The sequence below is a fragment of the Haematobia irritans genome, chromosome 1, assembly GCF_050003625.1.
Source record: "Haematobia irritans isolate KBUSLIRL chromosome 1, ASM5000362v1, whole genome shotgun sequence".
NCBI classification, from domain to species: domain Eukaryota; kingdom Metazoa; phylum Arthropoda; class Insecta; order Diptera; family Muscidae; genus Haematobia; species Haematobia irritans.
In genome coordinates, this window is record NC_134397.1 from 43,741,945 (window position 1) to 43,768,181 (window position 26,237).

The 26,237-nt window shown below is 28.0% G+C and overlaps 2 protein-coding genes across 3 annotated transcripts; one reads left to right on the top strand and one right to left on the bottom strand.

Moving 5' to 3' along the window:
• Window positions 1-2,202: 2,202 nt before the first annotated feature.
• LOC142220800 (fibrinogen C domain-containing protein 1-like) lies at window positions 2,203-19,681 on the top strand. Of its 2 annotated transcripts, none has more exons than XM_075290153.1 (6): window positions 2,203-2,346; window positions 2,406-2,506; window positions 2,577-2,605; window positions 9,966-10,011; window positions 10,545-11,102; window positions 19,567-19,681. In XM_075290153.1, the coding sequence occupies exons 1-6, from the start codon at window positions 2,251-2,253 to the stop codon at window positions 19,577-19,579; spliced, it is 843 nt and encodes a 280-aa protein (XP_075146268.1). In that variant the 5' UTR covers window positions 2,203-2,250; the 3' UTR covers window positions 19,580-19,681. The 2 variants fall into 2 exon arrangements, with proteins under 2 accessions (XP_075146268.1, XP_075146267.1); XM_075290152.1 differs by lacking the exon at window positions 19,567-19,681 and adding an exon at window positions 11,171-11,518.
• Window positions 15,386-26,163, bottom strand: LOC142220801 (angiopoietin-related protein 1-like). Its single transcript, XM_075290154.1, has 6 exons — window positions 26,035-26,163; window positions 24,861-24,916; window positions 23,322-23,350; window positions 23,211-23,256; window positions 19,610-20,152; window positions 15,386-16,582 (listed from the first exon to the last, which is right to left on the bottom strand). The coding sequence occupies exons 1-6, from the start codon at window positions 26,128-26,130 to the stop codon at window positions 16,465-16,467; spliced, it is 888 nt and encodes a 295-aa protein (XP_075146269.1). The 5' UTR covers window positions 26,131-26,163; the 3' UTR covers window positions 15,386-16,464.
• Between the last annotated feature and the right edge of the window lie 74 nt (window positions 26,164-26,237).

The window sequence follows — 26,237 nt, forward strand, 5'->3', positions numbered from 1 at the left end:
AAAGGTCAACGATCAATCAATCACCCAGAAATATAAAGAATTTTTTTTCAACATTTATAGAAAAAATTTTGTCAAAATTTTATTTCTGTAGAAATTTTTTTTCAAATTTTATTTCTATAGAAAATTTTTACAAAATTTTATTTCTTTAGAAAATTTTCTCAAAACTTTATATCTATAGAAAATTTTGTCAAAATTTTATTTCTATAGAAAATTTTGTCAACATTTTATTTCTATAGAAAATTTTGTCAAAATTTTATTTCTAAAAAAATTTTTTCAAAATTTTATTTCTATAGAAATTTTTGTCAAAATTTTATTTCTATAGAAAATTTTTTCAAAATATTATTTCTATAAATATAGAAAATATAGAAAAAATTTATCAAAATTTTATTTCTATAGAAAATTTTGTCAAAATTTTATTTCTATAGAAAAATATTTTCTATATTTATAGAAATAATATTTTGAAAAAATTTTCTATAGAAATAAAATTTTGTCAAAATTTTATTTCTATAGAAAATTTTGTCAAAAATTTTTTTTGTAGAAAATTTTGTCAAAATTTTATTTTTATAGAAATTTTTATCAAAATTTTATTTCTATAGGAAATTTTATTAAAATCTCATTTCTCATTTTATTTCTATAGGAAATGTTGTCAAAATTTTATTTCTAGAAAAATTTTGTCAAAATTTTATTTCTATAGAAAATTTTGTCAAAATTTTATTTTTGTAGAAATTTTTATCAAAATTTTATTTCTATAGGAAATTTTATCAAAATCTCATTTCTCATTTTATTTCTATAGAAAATTTTGTCAAAAATTTTATTTCTAAAAAAATTTTGTCAAAATTTTATTTCTAAAAAAAAATTTGTCAAAATTTTATTTCTAAAAAAATTTTGTCAACATTTTATTTCTAAAAAAATTTTTTCAAAATTTTATTTCTATAGAAATTTTTGTCAAAATTTTATTTCTATAGAAAATTTTTTCAAAATATTATTTCTATAAATATAGAAAATATAGAAAAATTTATCAAAATTTTATTTCTATAGAAAATTTTGTCAAAATTTTATTTCTATAGAAAATTTTGTCAAAATTTTTTTTTGTAGAAAATTTTGTCAAAATTTTATTTTTATAGAAATTTTTATCAAAATTTTATTTCTATAGGAAATTTTATTAAAATCTCATTTCTTATTTTATTTCTATAGAAAATGTTGTCAAAATTTTATTTCTAGAAAAATTTTGTCAAAATTTTATTTCTATAGAAAATTTTATCAAAATTTTATTTTTGTAGAAATTTTTATCAAAATTTTATTTCTATAGGAAATTTTATCAAAATCTCATTTCTCATTTTATTTCTATAGAAAATTTTGTCAAAAATTTTATTTCTAAAAAAATTTTGTCAAAATTTTTTTTCTAAAAAAAATTTATCAACATTTTATTTCAAAAAAAATTTTGTCAACATTTTATTTCTAAAAAAATTTTGTCAAAATTTTATTTCTATAGAAAATTTTGTCAAAATTTTATTTTTGTAGAAATTTTTATCAAAATTTTATTTCTATAGGAAATTTTATCAAAATCTTATTTCTATGGAGAATTTTCTCAAAATTTTATTTCTATAGAAAATTGTGTCTAAATTATATTTCTATTGAAAATTTTGTCAACATTTTATTTTGTAGAAAATTTTGTCAATATTTTATTTCTTTAGAAAATTTTGTCAAAATTTGATATTTCTATAGAAAATTTTCACTTCTTTGCAAAATCTAGCAAACTATCAAGAATTCTACCAATCTACCAAACAGTAAAAAATCTACCAGTTTTGGTAGAATTCTACCAACTGTACGCTGTCACAGAAAAATGGTAGCCCTCCTGATTAAAACACTAATTAAATTATCCAATTTTTTTATAAATAGTGTTATTGACAAAAAATACGGCATATTTTTCTGTGTATGGGGTCATAAAATATACCTTACTTCAGTTTCATTTTTTTTATTCAAAATCTTTTTTTTATATTTATCTTATTGTACGTCACTGCTACTCTGTGGAAACAATTTTGGGGGAAGCACATTAAGTCGGGTTTGATAATATTTCGTTTCCGAGGAATGCCTTATCAAATTACCAACAACCACAATTTGCATTTTTTTATTGCCCTCTAGTGCTGATCATGAAGCCAAAGAATTATAAATTGAAAAGCATAATTCTAAATTCAATTTAGTTGGCATTTCGCGATTGAGTTGTGAAAATCTCATTAATTTTTGTGGATAATGATGAAAGCATCCTCTTTAACCTTCGTCTTGATCATCTACGGTGGTTGGTTGTATGGATTTACCCATGGTAATTTGTTGGAACAAATAATACAGGTATGTTCCCATCCTTTTTTAAAAATTATGGGTTTAATTTGATGTTCAATAATTTGCAGAACGGCACATCTATTAATGTTTTGGAAGAGATGATAGAACGTCAAAAATTAATCAGCTATTTGGATGAAATGAAAAATTCCATTGAAAATTCGAATTTAAAGTAAGCGAACAACGAAAAGAATAGACCCTATTTGAATTTTAGTAATACAAAAAAAAATATCTTATTTCAGCTTGTTGAGAAATGAAATGGATTATAAAGGTATGTATCATTGAACAGTCATATACACTTAAAAAAAAGTTTTGGTTTTGATTCTGAGCCAAAGATGCGCCATCTTTAAAATAACAAGTTTTTAAGGACCTTTCTGGCTTTAAATTAAAGATAAAGAAAAATTAAAATTAGGATGCAGATTTCATTCATTGAGTTTTCGTAATAAAAAAAAACTTTAAAACAAATTTGCAAATCCTTAAAATAAGTAGTAATAAGTAAATCTAAAGATCCAATATATCACATGATTTAAAGACGATTTCTTTAAATTAAAAATGTTTTTCTTTGCTTTAAGGAAATTTTGCCTTTCCTTCAAAGACCTACGACTTTAACAGAAAAGCGTAAATTTGTGTCCTAAATTTAATGAAAAAAATTCTGATGCAAAGGTTATAAACTTTATTGTAATTAAAATTTATTTAAAGAAATTTAAGAAATTTGTCCTTAACATTGCGTAAATTTCGAGTTCTAAAATTTAGGCTGCATAATCTTTCATATTAGGTCAATATATTATTTTTAGTGTATGAAATATATACTGAGTATGGGAAAAAATAATTTCGGCCACGCAGACAAAATGTCCATCGTTCAAGTGATGCTGAAAAATATTTGGTTTCAATTTAGTTTTATTATTTTATAATCGTTTAAAAAAATTCGACACGAATCTATGAAATTTATTTGTCTCCGTTAAACGCGTATTTTTTTTTTTGAAATAAGGTAAAATTTCCGTCAAGGAAACCAAACTATTTTTAAATTAAAAAAAAATAATTTTTAATCTGTTTTCAACACAAAACTGATTTTTTCAAATTGTAATTTAATTTTAATATTTTTTTTAATTTTAATAAATTTAATTTAATTTTAACAAAAATTTCCTTCAAGGAAAGCAAACTTTTTTTTTAAATTAAACAAAATAATCTTTTAATCTTTTTTTCAAATCAAAACTGAATTTTTAAGTTTTAATTTAATTTTAATAATTTTTTTAATTATAATAAATTTAATTTAGTTTTATTAAATAATTTAAAAAAAAGGTATAAACTAATTTGTTTTACTTTTCAAAATGTTTTTGATATTTGTTAACAATTTTAATTTAAAATAATGAAATTTTAATTAAAAGAAATTTTATAATCGTTAAACAAAATTCGTTAAATTTAGGACACGAATTTATGAAATTTACTTGTCTCCGTTAAACGCGTATTTTTTGAAATAAGGTAGGTTAGGTTAGGTTAGGTTAGGTTAGGTTAAAATGGCAGCCCGATTAAGATTCAGGCTCACTTAGACTATTCAGTCCATTGTGATACCACATTAACTAAAAGTACCTATTACATATGGGCACTTCTAGTTTTAACCGCTGAACCTTCTTGATTATTTTTCTTTGTTGAACCAACCAGACTGTTCCAAAAATATTAGCAGACTGCTTAAGTTAACATTTTCCAGATCCGCCAGTAATCTGAAGCTATATGCTCCTAAAAGTTGCTTGCGCTTTACACAAAATGCAGGACACTCACACAAGAGGTGTTTAATTGATTCTTTTTCCTCCGCATCATGACAGCTCATACAATAGTCATTATACTTCGCGCCAATAGTTTTTGCAAAATCTCCTATCAGGCAGCGACCCGTTATAGCAGATATCAGGAGTGATATCTGACGTCTCGAGAACATTAGCATATCTAGTGTGCGGTTTAAGTTGAAATGGGGCCATATTTGCTTGGTGTCGTTACAACCCTTGCAATTCTCCCATCGAACATTTGCCATCATAACAGCCTTCTCACGCAGCATGAGCTTGCAGGTAGCTAGGGGCATACCAACAAATTCTAGTTCCCCTGGAATATGTAAGGTAGTCCCTAGCCTTGCCAACTCATCCGCTTCGCAGTTCCCCGGTATGTTCCTATGGCCAGGCACCCATATTAGGTGAATATTGTACTGTTCAGCCATCTCATTGAGAAATTTGCGGCAATCGATGGCCGTTTTCGAGTTGAGGAACACAGAGTCCAAGGATTTTATTGCAGGTTGACTGTCTGAGTATATATTAATGCCCACATTTTTTGGAACATTACTTCTCAGCCAATTCGCCACCTCTCTTATTGCTAATATTTCAGCCTGAAAAACACTACAGTGATTAGGTAATCTTTTCGCTATTTGAAGTTCTAGATCATTAGAATATACTCCGAAACCCACTTGTCCATCCAATTTGGAGCCATCAGTGTAGAAATCTATATATTCTTTATTCCCCGGGGTCTGTGTGCACCACGCCTCACTGTTGGGGATTAGAGTCTCAAACTTTTTGTCGAAAAGTGGACTCGCCAAAGTGTAATCCACTACGTTAGGCACATCTGACATTATTTTGAGGACAGAACTGTGACCGTAACCTTTTTCCGACCACAGCGATAGTTCGCGCAACCGCACAGCCGTTGTTGCAGCTGACTGTTTGGCCAAAATGTCTAAAGGCAATAGATGCAGCATGACATTAAGGGAATTTGTTCCTGTCTTACTGAATGCGCCTGAAATACACAAACACGCCATACGCTGAACTTTATCTAAACCAGTCGGTTTCTGAAGTGCCGGCCACCAGACTACAACACCATATAGCATTATATGTCTAACCACTGCCGTGTATAGCCAATGCACAATTTTTGGTTTTAGTCCCCACTTTTTTCCTATTGCCTTTTTGCACGAGTACAAAGCTACAGTTGCCTTCCTCGCTCTTTCTTCAATATTAAGCTTAAAGTTCAGCTTCCTGTCCAAAATACCGCCAAGGTATTTTGCACAATCACCAAAGGGAATTTCAATACCCCCTAAGGAAATAGGCCTAACCGTGGGAGTTTTGCGATCTTTGCAGTACATGACTAATTCTGTCTTTGCAGGATTTACCCCAAGACCATTGTCTTTCGCCCATTGTTCAGTCATCCGGAGGGCCCTCTGAATAATATCTCTGATTGTGGATGGGAATTTTCCCCTGACTGCCAGAGCTACATCATCTGCGTATGCCACCACTTTTATCCTTTCTTTTTCTAGAGTAACCAGAAGGCTATTTATAGCAACATTCCAAAGAAGAGGTGATAGAACTCCTCCTTGGGGAGTGCCTCTGTTCACATACTTTTGTATGTTTGCTTGTCCTAGTGTGGCTGAAATACGTCTCTTCATTAGCAGTTCGTCTAACAGCCTGAGTATACATGGATCAACATTCAGAGTTGTGAGTCCATTTAATATCGAGCTCGGATGGACATTATTGAACGCCCCTTCGATGTCTAGAAACGCCACGATTGTGTATTCTTTGACATAGCTTTCAATAAAGCTGATTAGTTCATGTAGTGCGGTCTCAGTAGACCTGCCCTTCGAGTATGCATGCTGTCGTTTCGAGAACAAACTTGAATCGATGCTAGTTCTAAGATAAATATCTATCATCCTCTCCAGAGTCTTAAGTAGGAATGAGGATAAGCTGATTGGTCGGAAATCCTTCGCCCTCGAGTGAGAGGCTTTTCCCGCTTTACGTATGAAAACGACTTTTGTTTCCCTCCACTTTCCTGGGATATATGATAAGTTGATACATCCTTTATATATCACCGACAACCAGGGAATAATTTTGTCAGTTACAGCTTGTAACTCCGCCGGAGTAATTCCATCAGATCCAGGGGGTTTGAATGGTCCAAAGCTATTTAGCGCCCATCTTATTCTAGTTTCCGATACAATTTCCTCGACAGGAAACGACCGCTGAGCAACTGTGGCACCCCCAGTACATGGTTCAACCGTCTGATTTCCAGGAAAATGTGTGTCCAATAGTACCTCCAGCGTCTCCTCACTGGACGTTGTCCAATTGCCCTCCGATGTTTTAATAAAACCTGGAGCGGAGTTGGTGGATGCTAGAACCTTCCGTAGTCTGGAAGCCTCGGACGTATTCTCAATACTGCTGTAGTAATCATTCCAAGAGTTATGCTGAGCCTTTCTTAGTTCTCGCTTGTATCCTCTCAGATTCTTCTTGTAAGCGTCCCAGTCCTCAGGGGCTCTGGTGGACTTTGCCTTGTTAAAGAGCTTCCTGCAGGATTTCCTCATATTACTTAATTCCGTAGACCACCATGGTGGTCGATGTTTCCCCCTTGGCTTTCCTCTAGGGCATGCAGCTTTCAGTGAGATGTTGAAGGCCTTAGTAATCCGCTCCACTGCGTGTTCGATATCTTGCACATTTCTCATATTTGTCTCTGTTATTTCCGGTATCATCATATTGAACGATTCCCTATACCTATTCCAGTCAGCTTTCCTAACATTTGGCGGAAATATGATCTTGGTGATATGAACATCAAATTTGAAACTGATGTAGCGATGATCTGAGAAGCTGTGTTCACTTAAAACCTGCCACTCAGATATCATTTCATTCAGTTCTTGCGAGGCCAAGGTGACGTCCAAAACCTCTTGCCTGTTTTTAGTGACAAAGGTTGGGACATCTCCCTTGTTACAAACTACCAGATTAGTACGCAAAATAAACTCTATTAGCGACTCTCCCCTTGCATTAGTATCACTACTTCCCCATATACTATGATGTGCATTCGCATCGCATCCCATAATGAGTTTCGTCTTTGTTTTCAGTGACTCCTCCACTCAGGTCTTAACGGCATATGGAGGCATCTCCCTGTCATGTCCCATGTAGACCGAAGATACCCAATATTTGCATTTGGCTATTTCTAAACTTGCAACGACAGTGTCTGTATTACACATTGAAGGAAGCAGAAACAAGTTGAGCTCGTTTTTAGCAATTATACAGGCTCGATTTACATCATTACCAGTATACTGCAATAGTTTGAACCCCGGAGTACTTAATTCACATATTTTGTTTTTATAAACATATGGTTCTTGAATAAGAACTATATCTATGTCCCCTTTCATCAGGAGAACTTTTAAGGCAGCACATGCAGCCTTACAATGATGAAGATTTATCTGGAGGATCCGTAGGACCATCGAGATTTTCAACAACCGTCACATCAGCCGCTTCAATCGAGTCATCAAGAATGTCCTCTTCAGAGATATCGGTGACTCTCGCAATAACCATAGGTTCAACTTTGGTGAGTTCTGAGGCAGTAGAAGCCTCCTCACGCATACGGTATCTATCCATGTCTTCAAATGTCTTGGTATCCCCCTCGACTTCGCAAGAGGATCCGCTTACTTCTGATTCATACAGAGGCTTGTCCATTTCTGAATCCTTTAGCTGATCGTTTTTATACACCTTCATTTGGATATAATGAAAGCCATAATATACACGGCCCTGGGACTTTGCTAGATGTGGCAAAGACTGAGTGTTCAATATAAACACTGCATGCCGTCTTGGCCCATCCACTTCATCCAAACGGCCAACCTTCCAATCAGCTGTTGGAAGATCTGGATTGCATTGTTTCAGTCTATTTAAAATAGATTCAGGGTCAGGAGGGTTTGCAGGTATCCACGCATGTGCTCTTGGTCTGCCGGTATGTCTTTCTTCTCGACTAACTCTAGAGCAGCTCCTTCCCAAACTTCACCAATTAGTATCATAGCAGCTTTAAAACATTCTATAGACCTCTGGTCCTCAAATGCGACTAGCTTAAATCGTCCTTGATACCAACCAGCCTCTTGGTGTCGAGGATCCGGGCCGGGAAACTTTTCCAGCACCTGTGAGTAGACGCCAGACAAACCATTCTCAATTTCCCCCCATTTTTGCTTTGGAACCATACCGTCCAATGCTCCTTTATTTATGATAGCCATCACAAGGCTGTCTTTAGCAACTGAGGCAAACGATCGTTGATCCCTTTTGGAGGATGGCAGCTCATCCGGTGATCGTTCCCTTTTTCCAGCCTCAAGAATTCCTTGAGCCCATTTTAAGGAATCGCTTTGTTTAGCCGACAACGTGCTTGGGTCGACTGATCCTAATTTCTTTAGGATAAACAAAGCATTTCTGCGTTCTTTGAATCTCTTTCGTGAGGGATTACCTCCTTTTGATGCCGTTACCTTGGAAAAGGTCCGACTTGTCAAATTGTCGCCACCTGTCGACCCGTCTACAGGTCGACTAATTGGGCCTAACTCTTGGTCATTGCCCAAATTTATAACTCCAGTCGATACCCGTCCACTGGGCCCTGAAGTTAGCAACCCAGTGGATGTCTTTGAATTTCTCTGCATGGTGGCCTAATATCCCACCACACTTGAAATTCGTAGTAGGTACTTATTACGATGATTTTATCCGCTATTAAAAAACACGTCCGTTCCGTTCGACGGTTGAAATAATAATAAATAATTGAAATAAGGTAAAATTTCCTTCAAGGAAAGCAAACTATTTTTAAATTTAAAAAAATAAATTTTAATCTTTTTTCAACACATAACTGATTTTTTCAAAATTTAATTTAATTTTAATATTTTTTTTGTTATGAAATTTACTTGTCTCCGTTAAACGCGAACTTTTTTGAAATAAGGTAACATTTCCTTCAAGCAAAGCAAACTATATTTAAATTAAAAAAAAAATAATTTTTAATCTTTTTTCAATATTTTTCAATATTTTTAAATTAAACAAAAAAAATCTTTTAATTTTTTTTTTTCAAATCAAAACTGACTTTTTGAAGTTTTAATTTAATTTTAATAAATAATTAAAAAAAATGTATAAAATAATTTGTTTTACTTTTCAAAATTTCATTTTTTCACAATGTTTTAATTTAAAATAATGAGAAAGAAATTTTATAATTGTTTAAAAAAATTCATTAAATTTAATCTTTCTCAAATCAAAACTGACTTTTTTAATTTAATTCTAATAATTTTTTAATTTTTATAAATTTTATTTAATTTTAATAAATATTTAAAAAAAGTATAAAATAATTTGTTTTACTTTTCAAAATTTCATTTTTTTCACAACTTTTTTGATATTTGTTAATAATTTTAATTTAAAATAATGAAATTTTAATTAAAGAAATTTTATAATCGTTAAAAAAAAATCATTAAATTTAGGATACGAATCTATGAAATTTACTTGCCTCCGTTAAACTCATATTTTTTTTATAATAAGGTAAAATTTCCTTCAAGGAAAGCAAACTATTTTTAAATTTAAAATAATAATTTTTAATCTTTTTTCAACACAAACAAGGAAAGCAAACTATTTTTAAATTAAACAAAATAATCTTTTAATCTTTTTTCAAATCAAAACTGGCTTTTTTAAGTTCTAATTAAATTTTAATAATTTTCTACATTTTATAAATTTAATTTGATTTTAATAAATAATTAAAAAAAAATTTATAAAATAATTGGTTTTAATTTTCAAAATTTTATTTTTTAAAAATATTTTTAAAAGTCAAAATATATTTGATTTTATTTAAATTTCGATTATAAATTGTTTAATATATTTGTATCATTATTACAGATTCTGGTATTTTTGATGAACGTATTGATTCATTCCCTGATAAATGGTAAGTGAAAATAAGCGATTAAATTTTACTAATATGAGCAAAATTATGCAGTGATTTTTATTTTAATTGTTTAACTGATTTAATTAAAAACTTAATTGAAAATTGGATTGAAGTGTAAGTGAACTGTAAATAATTAATTGAATCAATTAAAAAACTGATTTGAAATTTTTATATATTTTTTTTTTTTTAATTTTTTTAAAAAATTAATCGTTCTTTTTGCAATCATCATCTATTAAAATTTTAATTGAATTAATTAAAAAATTTTCAAATCAAATCAATTAATTTTTAATATTTTGTATGCCTAATTAAAACTGTGATTGATACCATCATTTTTGTCATTGAAAACATTTTAAATAAAAAATTAATTGGATCGATAAATTTCGTGATTGAATCAGAAACAATGGTCAATATGATAACTTTGATGATCAAAATCATAATTAATGCTCTTTTATGGAATATATGGAAAATAAAGTTTCTTCTTTTACGCCTTTTTCCATTTCATTTCCTAATCCAAATCCCCTACACTTGCCCAGTCAAGCACATGGAATCCCTTCGAATTGTGCCGAAGCTACAGCATGTACAAAACGTAGCGGTTATTATTACATTAAAATCGAAAAATTTAGTAATGCCTCATTTCTTGTGGAATGTGATGCCCATACAGATGGTGGTGGCTGGACGATAATACAACGTCGTCAAGATGGTTCCATTGATTTCTACAGGCCTTGGGATGATTATAAAGTTGGCTTTGGAATGATCGAAGGAGAATTCTTTATTGGTCTGGAAAAACTTTATGCTTTAACCAATTTTTTGGGTAGTCAAGAGCTTTTAATTCTTATGGAACATTACAATGAGACCAATGGTAATAAAGTGACAAACGCAAGTGCCAAATATAGTTCATTTGCCATTGGAGCTGAGTGTGATAAATATGACTTGAAGAGAATTGGAAAATATTCCGGGACAGCTGGTGATTCATTGCAGCTACATGTGGGTTGTAAATTTTCAACTAAAGATCAGGATAATGATAGAACAAGTACAAAAAACTGTGCTGAAGCCTATATGGGAGCTTGGTGGTATAATGGATGTCATTGGAGGTAAGCTCTAGAGACGATGTTGCAAAATATTGTAGAACATTTAAAGTACAATTTCTTTTCTTCCCAAGCCATTTGAATGGTCATTATGGTGATAATACCCATGGCAAAGGGATCAATTGGAGAACCTGGATGGGTCATACGGTCTCATTGAAATATGTTCAAATGATGATAAGACGTCGTAGATACTAAAATGTTCAGTGCAAGCCGGGCTTAAAACTCAACATTGCTGTTTAACTACTTGGGCGATTAAAATGTGATCCCATTTTCAATTCCCAAACTAAAATGTTTATATATTTAAATTTAAGATTTGATTCAAACGTTTGTGAAATTCATTGTTCAAATGTTCATTATTTTCAAATAAGTATTTATTTAATATTTTTACAGATTAAAAATATAATTGAATATAATTTTTTTAATTGGTTATTTTTTTAATGCAATACAAGGACAAAAAAAGATCCCTACATTCCCAAAAAATTTTCCCCACAATTTCCTCTACAATATTTTTCGTTAAATTTAACAAAACAAAATTTGCAAAACAAATATGGTTCTATGCACTTTATTATTTTAAAACATATATATTATGTTAATATAAATTTCTATTACCACCACAGTTGGTAGAATTCTACCAAAAATAGTAGATTTTTTTCTGTTTGGTAGAATTCTTGATGTTTTGGTAGATCATATCTCTATAGTAATAAAATTTTGGAAAATTTTATATAAAAATAAAATTTTAGATAAAGTTCCTAAAAAAATTGAAAAAATTTCTATAGAAATTAAAATTTCTAGGAAAATTGAGAAAATTTTCCATAGAAATACAATTTTGACAAATTTTTGAGAAAATTTTCTATAGAAATAAAATTTTAAGAAAATTTTCTATAGAAATAAAATTTTAAAAAAAATTTCTATGGAAATAAAATTTTCAGAAAATTTTCTGTAGAAATAAAATTTTAACAAAATTGTCTATAGAAGTAAAATTTTGACAAAATTTTCTATAGAAATAAAATTTTGAGAAAATGTTCTATAGATATAAAATTAAAAAAAAAAATTCTATGGAAATAAAATTTTCTGAGAAAATTTTTGACAAAATTTTCTATAGAAATAAAATTTTAAGAAACTTTTCTATAGAAAAAAAAATTGACAAAATTTTCTAAAGATATAAAATTTTGAGAAAAGTTTCTGTAGAAATACAATATTGAAAAAATTGTCTATATAAATAAAATTTTGAGAAAATTTTCTATAGATATAAAATTTTAAGAAAATTTTCTATAAAAATAAAATTTAGACAAAATTTTCTATAGATACACAATTTTGAGAAAATTTTCTATAGAAAAAAAAATCTATGGAAAATTTTCTATAGGAAAAAAATTTTGACAAAATTTTCTATAAAAATAAAATTTTAAGAAAATTTTCTATAGAAATAAAATTTTAAGTAAATTTTCTATAGAAATAAAATTTTGAGAAAATGTTCTATAGATATAAAGTTTTGAGAACATTTTCTATAGATATAGCATTTTGAGAAAATTTTTTATAAAATCACAATTTTGACAACATTTTCTATAGAAATAAAATTTTGAGAAAATTTTCTATAGATATAAAATTTTAAGAAAATTTTCTATAAAAATAAAATTTAGACAAAATTTTCTATAGATATAAAATTTTGAGAAAATTTTCTATAGAAATAAAATTTTAAAAAAATTTTCTATAGAAAAAAAATTTGAGAAAATTTTCTATAGAAATAAAATAATGAGAAAATTTTCAATAAAAAAAAAAACAAATTGAGAAATTTTCTATGGATATAAAATTTGGAGAAAATTTTCTATAGAAATAAAATTTTAACAAAATTTTCTATAGAAATAAAATTTTGAGAAAATGTTCTCTAGAAATAAAATTTTGAGAAAATGTTCTCTAGAAATAAAATTTTGAGAAAATGTTCTCTAGAAATAAAATTTTGAGAACATTTTCTATAGAAATAAAATTTATAGAAAATTTTCTATAGAAATAAAATTTTAAGATAATTATCTATTGAAATAAAATTTTGAGAAAATTTTCTATAGAAATACAATTTTGACAAAATTTTCTATAGAAATAAAATTTTGACAAAATTTTCTATAGAAATAAAATTTTGACAACATTTTCTATAGAAATAAAATTTTCAGAAAATTTTCTATAGATATATAATTTTTAGAAAATTTTCTATAGATATAAAATTTTGAGAAAATTTTCTATAGATATAAAATTTTAAAAATATTTTGACAACATTTTCTATAGAAATAAAATTTTAAGAAAATTTTCTATAGAAATAAAATTTTGACAACATTATCTATAGATATGAAATTTTGAGAAAATTTTCTATAGAAATAAAATTTTGAGAAAATTTTCTATAGATATAAAATTTTGAGAAAAGTTTCTATAGAAATACAATTTTGAGAAAATTGTCTATAGAAATAAAATTTTGAGAAAATTTTCTATAGATATAAAATTTTAAGGAAATTTTCTATAAAAACAAAATTTAGACAAAATTTTCAATAGATAAACAATTTTGAGAAAATTTTGTTTAAAAATAAAATTTTTAGAAAATTTTCTATAAAAATACAATTTTGACAAAATTTTGTATAGAACTATAATTTTGACAAAATTTTCTATAGAAATAAAATTTTAAAAAAATTTTCTGTAGAAATAAAACTTTGATAAAATTTTCTATAGAAATAAAATTTTGAAAAAATTTTCTATAGATAAAAAATTTTGAGAAAATTTTCTATAGAAATAAAATTTTAACAAAATTTTCTATAGAAATAAAATTTTCAGAAAATTTTCTATAGAAATAAAATTTAGACATAATTTTCTATAGATATAAAATTTTTAGAAAATTTTCTATAGATATAGAATTTTGAGAAAATTGTCTATGGATATAAAATTTTGAGAAAATTTTCAATAGAAATACAATTTTTAGAAAATTTTCTATAGATATAAAATTTTGAGAAAATTTTCAATAGAAATACAATTTTGAGAAAATTTTCTATAGAAATAAAATTTTGAGAAAATTTTCTATAGAAATACAATTTTGACAAAATTTTCTATAGAAATAAAATTTTTAGAAAATTTTCTATAAAAAAACAAATTGAGAAAATTTTCTATAGATATAAAATTTTGAGAAAATTTTACAAAATTTTCTATAGAAATAATATTTTGACAAAATTTTCTACAGATATAAAATTTTGAGAAAATTTTCTATAGACATAAAGTTTTGAGAACATTTTCTATACTCGTAGATATAAAATTTTGAGAAAATTTTCTAAAGAAATAAAATTTTGACAAAATTTTCTATAGAAATACAATTTTGAGAAAATTTTTTATAGAAATATAATGTTGAGAAAATTTTCTATAGAAATACAATTTTGACAAAATTTTCTATAGATATAAAGTTTTGAGAAAATTTTCTAAAAAAATAAAGTTTGGGCAAAATTTTCTATAGAAATAAAATTTTGAGAAAATTTTCTATAGAAATAAAATGTTGAGAAAATTTTCTATAGAAATACAATTTTGAGAAAATTTTCTATAGAAACAAAATTTTGAGAAAATTTTCTATAAAAAAAAATTTTGAGAAAATTTTCTATAAAAAAGCAAATTGAGAAAATTTTATATAGATATAAAATTTTGAGAAAATTTTCTATAGAAATAAAACTTTAGCAAAATTTTCTATAGAAATAATATTTTGACAAAATTTTCTACAGATATAAAATTTTGAGAAAATTTTCTATAGATATAAAGTTTTGAGAACATTTTCTATTCTCGTAGATATAAAATTTTGAGAAAATGTTCTATAGAAATACAATTTTGACAAAATTTTCTATAGAAATACAATTTTGACAAAATTTTCTATAGATATAAAGTTTTGAGAAAATTTTCTAAAGAAATAAAGTTTTGAGAAAATTTTCTATAGAAATAAAATTTTAAGAAAATGTTCTATAGAAATAAAATGTTGAGAAAATTTTCTATAGAAATACATTTTTGACAAAATTTTCTATAGAAATATTTGATCAAGCCTTGCCGGCTTCTAATTTCCTCAAAAAAAAAAAAACAAAATGGAGGAAAAAATGATTAAAAATTGTGTTGAGTTAATAAGTCGCTACATTGTGCCACTACATCCCTACACGACGCTGAATATTAGAAAACAACCTATATGTAGGGTGTTTCCCCTACTTCTGGCAACACTGTTGTAAATACACTATTAAAAATTCAAATGATTCCAATAACTGAACTCCAATAAATTTGTAAAAACAAAATACATTCTCGGAATTTTATTAATGTCACTCATACGTCATATGGTCTTTATATAGGGAAACGTAACGTATACGTAATACTAATTAATCTAATATTAAGCATTTTAATAATTCCTTAATATATTTCTAATATTATTTTAAGGTTTAAAATGTGAATTTATTTACATACAGGATAGTTAACACGAAGTGTTACTAAGGTATGGTATATCTGCCAAAAGTAACAGCTATATGTTATTTGTTTCATTGAGAGCCCATTCAATTCTTTACAAGCCGCCAAATTGGTGGCCATCACAAGCACCTCAAAGTGAACAAAATGTTTGTGTTTTGCATCTTGCTCGGTTGTCACTTAGGCCAGAAATAATCTACCAAATTTTTAAGAAAATTTTACCAAAAATCTACCAACAAAAAATATTATTTTGCAAAATTTAATTTTTTTGTTTTCTTTAAAAAATTTGGTCAAATTTTTATTTCTATAGAAAATTTTGTCGGAATTATATTTCTATAGAAACTTTGTGATGTAACACTAAGTTGGAGAAGGACAGTTTGCAAAATCTACGAAAACATCAAGAATTTTACCAATATACCAAATAGTAAAGAATCTACCATTTTTGGAAGAATTCTACGAACTGTGGCAACCGTGATCATAAATCGTTATAATATACTATTAGCTTTGCCAAAAAAGGAAACGATAGCTGCAACAACATATGTAATGGTTAGCTAAATGACTCCTTCTTGTCTTGAACCTTTGGAATGCTTCCCAGACCTAAAGTCGATTTCTGTTTGATTTCTAGGCGATTAAAATGTGGCTATCTTTTCTGTTCACAAACTAAAATTTTTAGATATTAATATTTGATTCAAATTCTCAATAGAACTTATATTAACGTTATTTTTTTATTTTAATTAATAAATACTATTTTTTAATTACTATTATGTTTCATGATTAATTAGATTGATTAGAAATATGAATATATTATTTGACCCTTTTTGTAGTCAATATATGCATATTTGATGTATTAAGGTTTATGTTTTTAATTATAAATACATTATTACAAAAAAAAAAAAAAAACAATAGAGTCCTATGACTAAACTCTAAACCGACGAATCATCATTTTTACAGTCTTTATATATTTTCCAGCTAGATAAGTCCCATTCCAAAAAATGCCTGTGTTGTCCGTTTTACCAAATTGAGAATTAAGATCGCTGGAATAATATGGAAAATAAAAGAAAAACAAAATGAATTAATTTTACAAGAAAATTGCAATCAATTTATATAATGTTTTATCAGATTTTTATTAATATCATTCATACGTCACATGGTCCCTAGAGGGGGAAACCTAACGTATACGCAATGTTAATACCAATATAAACAATAATTCCTTCATATATTTCTGATATTATATTTTTAAATAAAAAATTGTGTAATTTTTTATATACAGGTTTGCTGGCACGAAGTGTTACTAAAGTCTGGTATATCTGCCAAACTAAAAACACCGATATATTTTTTATTGACAGTTTATTCTATTATTTACAAGCCAACAAGAAATGTAAGCCTATGTTTCTCTTTTAAGCAAAAGTTTTGTGCCATGCACAGAAAAAAAAAATATCTCGAACATGTTTCCAATTAAAGTCTTAATTGAGTTTTAAAAAATATTCAATTAAAATGATTCAACAAATTTTTTAATTGAAACAAAAATAATCCCAAAATATTATTAGCATCAATTAATTTTTAATTGGATCAATTCATTTGTTAATAGACTTTGAATTAACTTTTTAATTGATACTATTATTTCTGTGATTGAAGACATTTCAATTAAAAAACAAGTAAGGAAAGTCTAAAGTCTAAAGACTACATTATACCCTGCACCACTTTGTAGATCTAAATTTTCGATACCATATCACATCCGTCAAATGTGTTGGGGGCTATATATAAAGGTTTGTCCCAAATACATACATTTAAATATCACTCGATCTGGACAGAATTTGATAGACTTGGTATTGGTATTTTGACCATTTTTTTCGAAATCAGAAAAACATATATATGGGAGCTATATCTAAATCTGAACCGACTTCAATCACATTTGGCACACATAACTATATTACTAATTGTACTCCTAGTGCAAAATTTCAACCAAATTGGGCCAAAACTCTGGCTTCTGGGGCCATATAAGTCCATACCGGGCGAAAAATATATATGGAAGCTATATCTAAATCTGAACCGATTTCAATCAAATTTGGCACACATGACTATACTACCAATTGTACTCCTTGTGCAAAATTTCAAGCTAATCGGGATAAAACTCTGGCTTTTAGGACCATATTAGTCCATATCGGGCGAAATATATATATGGGAGCTATATCTAAATCTGAACCGATTTCAAAAACACTTGACTATACTACTAATTGTACTCCTTGTGCAAAATTTCAACCAAATTCGGCCAAAAATCTGGCTTCTGGGGCCATATAAGTCCATATCCATATGGGAGCTATATCTAAATCTGAATCGATTTCAACCAAATTTAGCACGCATAGCTACAATGCTAAATATACTTCCTGTGCAAAATTTCAACCAAATTGGGCCAAAACCCTGGCTTTTAGGACCATATTAGTCCATATCGGGCGAAAGATATATATGGGAGTTATATCTAAATTTGAACCGATTTCAATAAAATTTTGCACACTTGACTATACTACTAATTGTACTCCTAGTGCAAAATTTCAACCAAATTCAGCCAAAAATCTGGCTGCTGGGGCCATATAAGTCCATATCGGGCGAAAGATATATATGGGAGCTATATCTAAATCTGAACCGATTTCAATCAAATTTTGCGCACTTGACTATACGACTAAGTGTTATGTTTGTACAAAATTTAAAGTAAATCGGTATAAAACTCTGGCTGCTGGGTCCATATTAGTGCATATCGGGCGAAAGATATATATGGGAGCTATATCTAAATCTGAACCGATTTCTTCCAAAATCAATAGGGTTCTATTCTGACCAAAATTAGGAACATGTGCCAAATTTGAAGGCGATTGGACTTAAATTGCGACCTAGACTTTGATCACAAAAATGTGTTCACAGACAGACGCACGGACGGACAGACGGACATGGTTATATCGACTCAGGGACCCACCCTGAGCATTATTGCCAAAGACACCATGTGTCTATCTCGTCTCCTTCTGGGTGTTACAAACAAATGCACTAACTTATAATACCCTGTTCCACAGTGTGGCGCAGGGTATAATTAATTGGATCAATTAATTTCGTGATTGAATCAGATTTTTTTGTGTGGACTTCAAGAGAAATAATGCGAATACCGTTTATTGGTCTATTGAATCGGATATCTAACGTATACGTTATGTTAATTAGTTAAATAAAAATATTTTATAAGTTATTAACTACGGATGAAATATTACTCCAATATGTATCATTGGGAAGGTTAGGATTAACTAAAAATCATTTTTCTGATTCAAGCACGAAAATTAATTAATCCAATTAATTTCTTATATGAAACTGCTACAATCACGAAATCAATATCAATCACACAATTAATTGGAAATTAAAAATGTTCTTGATTTAAAAATTAATCGATTTCTTCTCTTTCAATTATTTTTTTGTTTACGACTTAATCTATTATTTATTGTATTATTGTTTAATTATTAATAATTATTTTACCTTTAGATGAAATAATTTTCTTCTAATTTTTCAAAAATATTTTTTATGAACTTTCCGACAATAATTATAGTTGGATTTTTCTTTGAATCTGAGCCAAGATTTAATGATTCTAGTATGTATTATAAGATACTAATTATTTCCCAAAAAAATCTTAACTGACATTATTTCTAATTTAATCAAAAAGTTAATTGTATCAGTTAATTTTTTTATAGTTTACGTTTTCAACTTTTTATTGTATATATATGTTGATGATATTTTTTTCTGAGTAGCACCGCTTTCTATTTGTCAGGTTGTGGTCTTTTCAATTCATCTCTTATATTGCATTTTAATATTATGCCATTCCAATAATATTATTCATACGTTCCACGGTCCATTGATTGGGACATTTAACGTATACGTTATATTAATTGATTAAATATAAATATTTGAAATGTCTCTTTTGTTTTACTGATTTTATTCTTAGTTTATTTATCCTTAAACAAGTTTTCTTATGGGAATTTCCTTTTTTCAGAATATCCTATTGATTGTTATTATCATATACCACAAAGACTTACCTAGAACGAGCATTATTATACCACCAAGCACTGGAAAAAGTTATAGCCATATTGGGAACAGCACTACCATTATCTTGATCCATTGTTGAAAATCGATTACCAACATGCGGTTGCAAAGAGTCACCAGCATTTCCAGTATATCTTCCAACTCTTTTCAAAATAAATCTTTCCGTATCATTACCAATTGAAAATGAACTATATTTAGCATAATAGGTAAGCAAATCATTTCTCTCTAAAAGAACAATTAATTCTTGGCGGCCATCAAAATTGGTCAAGGCATGCAGTTTATCTAAACCAATAAAATATTCTCCTTCAATTTCTCCAAATCCATTTTTATATTGTGACCACGTTCGAAAGAAACTTTCCGAACCATCAAGACGTCTTTGTATTACCGTCCAATCTCCACCATCTGTATGTACGTCACATTCCACAAGGAAGGAATCATTACTAAATGCTGGCAGCTTGATTTTGTAGTAACCACTACGTTTGGTACAGGCTGTGGCCTCAGCGCAGTTTTTCGGAATGGAAGAATTTACCGTTGAGCTGTGTGAAAGAATATAATGATATATTGCAAAATCAAGAAATATAGACTAAGATTTATTTTGAAAATTTTAGATCTTTAAACCAAAGTTTTTTTTTTTTTTTTAATTAAGAAATATTTTTACTTGAATTAAATGTTATAATTAGATTTTAAATTGATATTTATTTGCACGTAAATAGCTTTATTGATGTATCACAAAAAGTAAACGAAAATTCGCTATCTATTTAACCCGGTCCATGCAATTCACCCATTATATAGCAATGTACAATTGTAATAATAGTATTCATACGTTCCATGGACCATTGAATAGGATAACTAACGTATAAGTTTTATTAATTCATGGGCCCAATAATATTATTCATACGTTCCATGGCCCATTGAATAGGATATCTAACGTATAAGCTATATTAATTCATTAAAGATACATATTTTAATTATTACTTTGAGTTAATTTACAATAAATGAGATTTATATGCTAATTTCCTTTTTTAATTGCAAACTTTTTTTTATAATTTAAGGATTTTGGCATTGATTCCAAGCCAAAAGTGCTGCTAATTTAATATTAAAAAATTAGGAGATATCTAGGCTCCATAATACTTTAAAATTAGGATGTGATATATTGTTACGAATTTGATAATTATAGATATAAGTTTATTTAAATTAGTTTCCGTTAATTTAAAATTTCAAATTGTAACGATAAAACTTCGCTATCACTTGTTGGAATCATCTATTCATTTTCTAGTATTATCCTGAATTTCTTTTATGTTCTTTTGTTTGCTTACCGAAATGTTAGTTCTTACTCTCTCATAGAATAGCAACCCCTTTGCTTTGTTATTCTGCATTCTCATCTCATTGTCTATTGTCATTGTTGTTGTAGTAATGCGAGCATATATCTATGTGAGTGTGTATGTGTTTGGCAGCCACCAGACGAATAACTTAATGGTCGTAGATCCTTCTAGCATTGTCTAAGAATGTTCTGGCGTTGCCAGAATATTGTGGTGCTACCAGAATGTTCCCGTATTGCCACACCGTCATATATAAAAGCGCTCGCATGCTGCTAACGAGTCAGTCTTAATTAAAGCGTCAAACGAATAACTTCAGTGTGAACGAATTGTAAAGTGTGAAGCCATAGTAAATAAATTGTAGATTGTCGTTATTTAAAAGAACTGTGTTTTAATTGTCGGGTAATTAAAAACGCCTAAATATAAAAACGTAACAATATTAATAAATTTTTTCATGTTCCAATGTAAAAAAGTAAAAAAGTTTACTTGGATCCATTGGATTTTGACCTTCCGTTAAGGATTTTGGTATTGATTCCGAGCCAAAAATGCGACTTCTTTAATATAAAGACATTTCTGGCGACCTATCTGGCTTTAAATCTAGGATCAATAAAATTTAAATTAGAATACAAATCTCATTTATCGAATATTCATTCTTTTTTCACGGAATATTAATAAAGCTATTCTCCTACAAATTCCACTTTAAACCAAAAATGCTAAACCCTCGAAATAAGTCTTAGCCTATATTTGAAGGGTTTTTATCTTAAATCTAAAGATTCAATATTTCAGTTAACTTGAGGAGGATTTCTTTGAATCAAAAATGTGTTACTTTACTTTAAGGAAATTTTGCCTTAGTTCATAGACTATAGTCGTACTATAGCGGAAGGACACAAATTTTGGAAATTTAAATTTAATATTTTTTTAATAAAGATTATAAACTTTATTACAATTAAAATTTTACTATTTTAATGAAATTTGTACTTAATAAGTTGTAAATTACGCATCCTAAAATTTAGGTTATGTAATCTATAATATCACGTATATTGTTTTTCAGTGTAAGTTCAAAATTCCAATTCTAAAAGTTACTTAAAAGTAAGAAATGTATTGTTAATTTAAAAACAAACAAAAAAATCAAAGACGCAAAAGTCTTTAAATAAAACATTCAATATCTCAGTTAATTTAAAGTCAAAAACAATTTTTACGTTACTTTTTTTGGCTTATTTCAAAGACATAAGATTTTAGTGAAGAGTCGCAAATTTCAAAGCTTCATGTTAAAAATTTAATGAAAAACAATTTTATAGGTATAATTTTGCACTTTGATCGAATTGAAATGTTTTTTTTTATTTTAAAGAAATTTGTCCTTGTTAATAATACTTCATATTAATCGCACTTATAACCGATTTTTGTTATAAATGCAACTGTTTTTAGCAATTTCAGTTGAAGGCCGGAGTTCATGCGACTTAAAAAAACCTGCCTTTGATAACAATCAACAAAATTCCTATTTTTTAATTCCAATTGAAATCCCCGGCGGTATGTAAATGGTACCCAAGAAAATAAGCCCCAAAGTTCAAATGATGTAGAACCACACATCGATTGAGCGATGTTTCGTAATGAATATGAGCCCAAAATGTAACTTGAACATGAAAATCGGCCCCAAAAGTAAAATTACAGCTCATTTTCTCTTTAGATTTAAAAGACCGTTTGAAAATGAACCCTAACTGATGGGAAAAAGTATAAAAGTACTCAAGTCGAATCTCTTCGGTATCGCGTTATCCCATAGGAGAGAGTCTTAAACCCAAAAAACAAATCTGACGCGATGTTATTCAGAAGAACAAAAATGGTTATAATTTCCACCATTGTTCCAAACAGAATGCTAAAATAGACTGCAATTGAAAATTGAAATTGAATTTGAAATATTGGGGTTTATTTTCATAATGCAAACGGGCCCCAAAAATAAAATGAAGTTACTCAAAAAAAAATCAAAATTTGATGTTGCTGTTTTCCATAGAATTTTTTGGGGTTCTATTTCATTTTGGTTTTGGGTCTAATTTTCATTGGGCCCAATTCCCCAACTCAAACATTTTTTCCCTATTCAGTGAAAAAATACCCATTTTGGGGAAATAATCCCCAATACTAGCAACACTGCCCATGGATATAGAAAAGCAATTGTGGCCATCTTAAATTTCCTTTCCGAGCGAAAATATTATTTTTCCCTTGTAGGAGGGTAGGACTGGAAGTCGTTGAAGCCTTTGGATTGAAATCTATAGAATTTCTTACTCACCAATGACTGGGCAATGCATCATATCGAATATCGAAGAAAGGCACCTCTGTAAAGAAAAGTTATTATTAACTTCTTCAGAAATCAAAAATAGCATATCCGTTGAATTCTTACCATTGACACTACTGTCATTAGCTGGAGTCCTAAAATGAACGAATAATTATTTAAAAAATATTATAAAGGTTTCAATTAAAAAAAAAAAATAATAATAATAATAATAATAATAATAATAATAATAATAATAATAATAATAATAATAATAATAATAATAATAATAATAATAATAATAATAATAATAATAATAATAATAATAATAATAATAATAATAATAATAATAATAATAATAATAATAATAATAATAATAATAATAATAATAATAATAATAATAATAATAATAATAATAATAATAATAATAATAATAATAATAATAATAATAATAATAATAATAATAATAATAATAATAATAATAATAATAATAATAATAATAATAATAATAATAATAATAATAATAATAATAATAATAATAATAATAATAATAATAATAATAATAATAATAATAATAATAATAATAATAATAATAATAATAATAATAATAATAATAATAATAATAATAATAATAATAATAATAATACTAATAATAATACTAATAAAAACAAATTATATATAAATCTCATGATTAACATACATAGAACTAAGAGTTTAATTAATTGGTGACCTAATTAATGAAACTCTTAATTCAAACAATCAATCACATAAATTACTTTAAAAAAATTTATTTGATATTTGATGATTTTATTTTATTGATATTAATGATTGATATTATCATTTTAATTGAACATTATTAATTAATTAATCTTGCCATTGAAGCTAAATAATATTACAATTTTCTGTGCATGCATTATATCAATCACCGCAACGTCAATCAATGAAACTAAGGTGAATTAGTGAGCCACCGTGGTGCAATGGTTAGCATGCTCGCCTTGCATACACAAGGTCGTGGGTTCGAACACCAAAAAGTTTTTCAGCGGTGGATTATCCCACCTCAGTAATAATGGTGACATTTCTGAGGGTTTCAAAGCTTCTCTAAGTGGCTCCAGTTAAAACACTTAGAGAAGCTGTGGAACGCCATTCGGACTCGGCTATAAAAAGGAGGTCCCTTGTCATTGAGCTTAACATGGAATCGGGCAGCACTCAGTGATAAGAGAGAAGTTCACCACTGTGGTATCACAATGGACTGAATAGTCTAAGTGAGCCTGATACATCGGGCTGCCACATAACCTAACCTAAGGTGAATTAATTGCTCAGTCAATATTCCTCACGAACGAAATTCTATTAAAACCCCATTTAAATATTTATTCAAATTGAATTATTCATGCAATAAAATCCGAAAAAAAATCTGTTATATAATTAATTTAATTTTTTTGGCGTTTGCAAATTTTCCAATTCCAATAAAAGTTTAATTGGTTCAATTTAATTTATATGATTTTTCAAAAATACATATTTATATATACAAAATAGATTTTATCAAAAAATCTATTAAAATTTCAATTATTCAATTAAAACGTTAGTTTCATATTATGCCATTAATTTGTAATTGATTGGTGATTTCGTGATTGAAGCTTGAAATTAATGAGAATGAGATTTATTACTTACACTGAAACCAAATCATCTCCAATATCCACTAATTGGTCTAAATTTCCAATATGTATCTGAAAATTAACCAAACAAAAAAATCAATCATATTGATTTATTCAAAAATACAAAAAGTTAAACTCAAAATGAAAATTTTTGATAAATTCCTATTACATTGCAATAAAACTAGATTCGGACTTCTAGGGGTAATCCGATAAGTACTTGGTGCTACTAACAGGCATGGTTGGCCTGTCACAAAGTGTGACTTTTGCGTCATACATTTGCGACGGTATAATACGTATGTCGCAAAAGTCGTAAACCTACTGTCGAAAACCAAATTTTGAATAGAAGAAATCCTGAACATTTTTTAATTTAATTTGACAGCATTCGCTGTGAGTTTCTGCAGAAATTTGTGAAAGTTTTCCCATGGTCAAGCCTATTTTCTTAGGTGGTATCGAAATTCCCGTTGGTGAGTGTGCAAAATACCTTGGGGTTATATTGGACAGGAGACTGAACTTAAAGCTAAGAAAGGACGAGAAAATTAACGGTTACCCTATACTCGTGCAAAAGGCAATAGGGAAAATGTGGGGACTAAAACCGAAAATTGTGAACATTCCTAAGAATTGAAACTTCTTCGCACATAACATCGTCTTGGATATCATCGAAATCGCTGCCTAGCTGACGCGACTAAAGTATTTTCAGTTTGCGACTTTTGTTACTTTTTCTACATTTACGACGCGTATGTGACGTTTACGACGTTTACAACTTTGCGACAGTCGCAAACCTAAAAAAGTTTGATACAGACCATCTCTGCTACCTGGACTATGCGGCCTATAATCGACGGTCTGACGTAGAAACTGTATTGAGAATCAAAAACTCGACATTTTCAAAATTTTAACTTATTTAAAATTGAAAATAATCGACTTTTCATTTTTTTTTTTTGAATTAAAAAAATATAAAAAAACGATTTTCGTAATTTTTAGTGTTGCAAAATAGAAAAAAATTGTCATACCAAACTAACAGTTTCAAGTTGTTAACTGAGATCATGAATTTTTTTATTTCTGCCAAATATTTACCCCCGAAGTACTTACTCGAGCAACCACGTATAGCCACGATAAGTAAGAATGCATTATCGCTTTGTTTTTCTTAAATTTCGTTTAGAAAACGAAAAACAAGAAAGCAAACTCTATCTTACCTCTTCGATTAAATCCTTTGCGAAAGGACTACCCGATACTAAGTAAATAGAATTAATCGCAATAGCGATATTAAAAAATAAACTCAAGCTAAACATTATTTTAATGTTGCCAGACGAAAAATAACTGATTCTCTCTCCATAAAACAATCCAATTTATATAAAAACTACCGTCAATATTAATGAAACAACATTCTGATAAAGCC

What these genes read in the sequence shown, in the direction of transcription:
- LOC142220800 (XM_075290152.1), top strand. Translation starts at nt 2,251, where the DNA reads ATGATGAAAGCATCCTCTTTAACCTTCGTCTTGATCATCTACGGTGGT. An exon ending in TGTTGGAACAAATAATACAG is followed by an intron (nt 2,347 to 2,405) that starts GTATGTTCCCAT and finishes AATAATTTGCAG; the next exon opens with AACGGCACATCTATTAATGT. An exon ending in TATAATGGATGTCATTGGAG is followed by an intron (nt 11,103 to 11,170) that starts GTAAGCTCTAGA and finishes TTTCTTCCCAAG; the next exon opens with CCATTTGAATGGTCATTATG.
- LOC142220801 (XM_075290154.1), bottom strand. Translation starts at nt 26,130, where the DNA reads ATGTTTAGCTTGAGTTTATTTTTTAATATCGCTATTGCGATTAATTCT. An exon ending in GGAGATGATTTGGTTTCAGT is followed by an intron (nt 23,351 to 24,860) that starts GTAAGTAATAAA and finishes CGTTCATTTTAG; the next exon opens with GACTCCAGCTAATGACAGTA. An exon ending in GATGCATTGCCCAGTCATTG is followed by an intron (nt 20,153 to 23,210) that starts GTGAGTAAGAAA and finishes TCTTTCACACAG; the next exon opens with CTCAACGGTAAATTCTTCCA.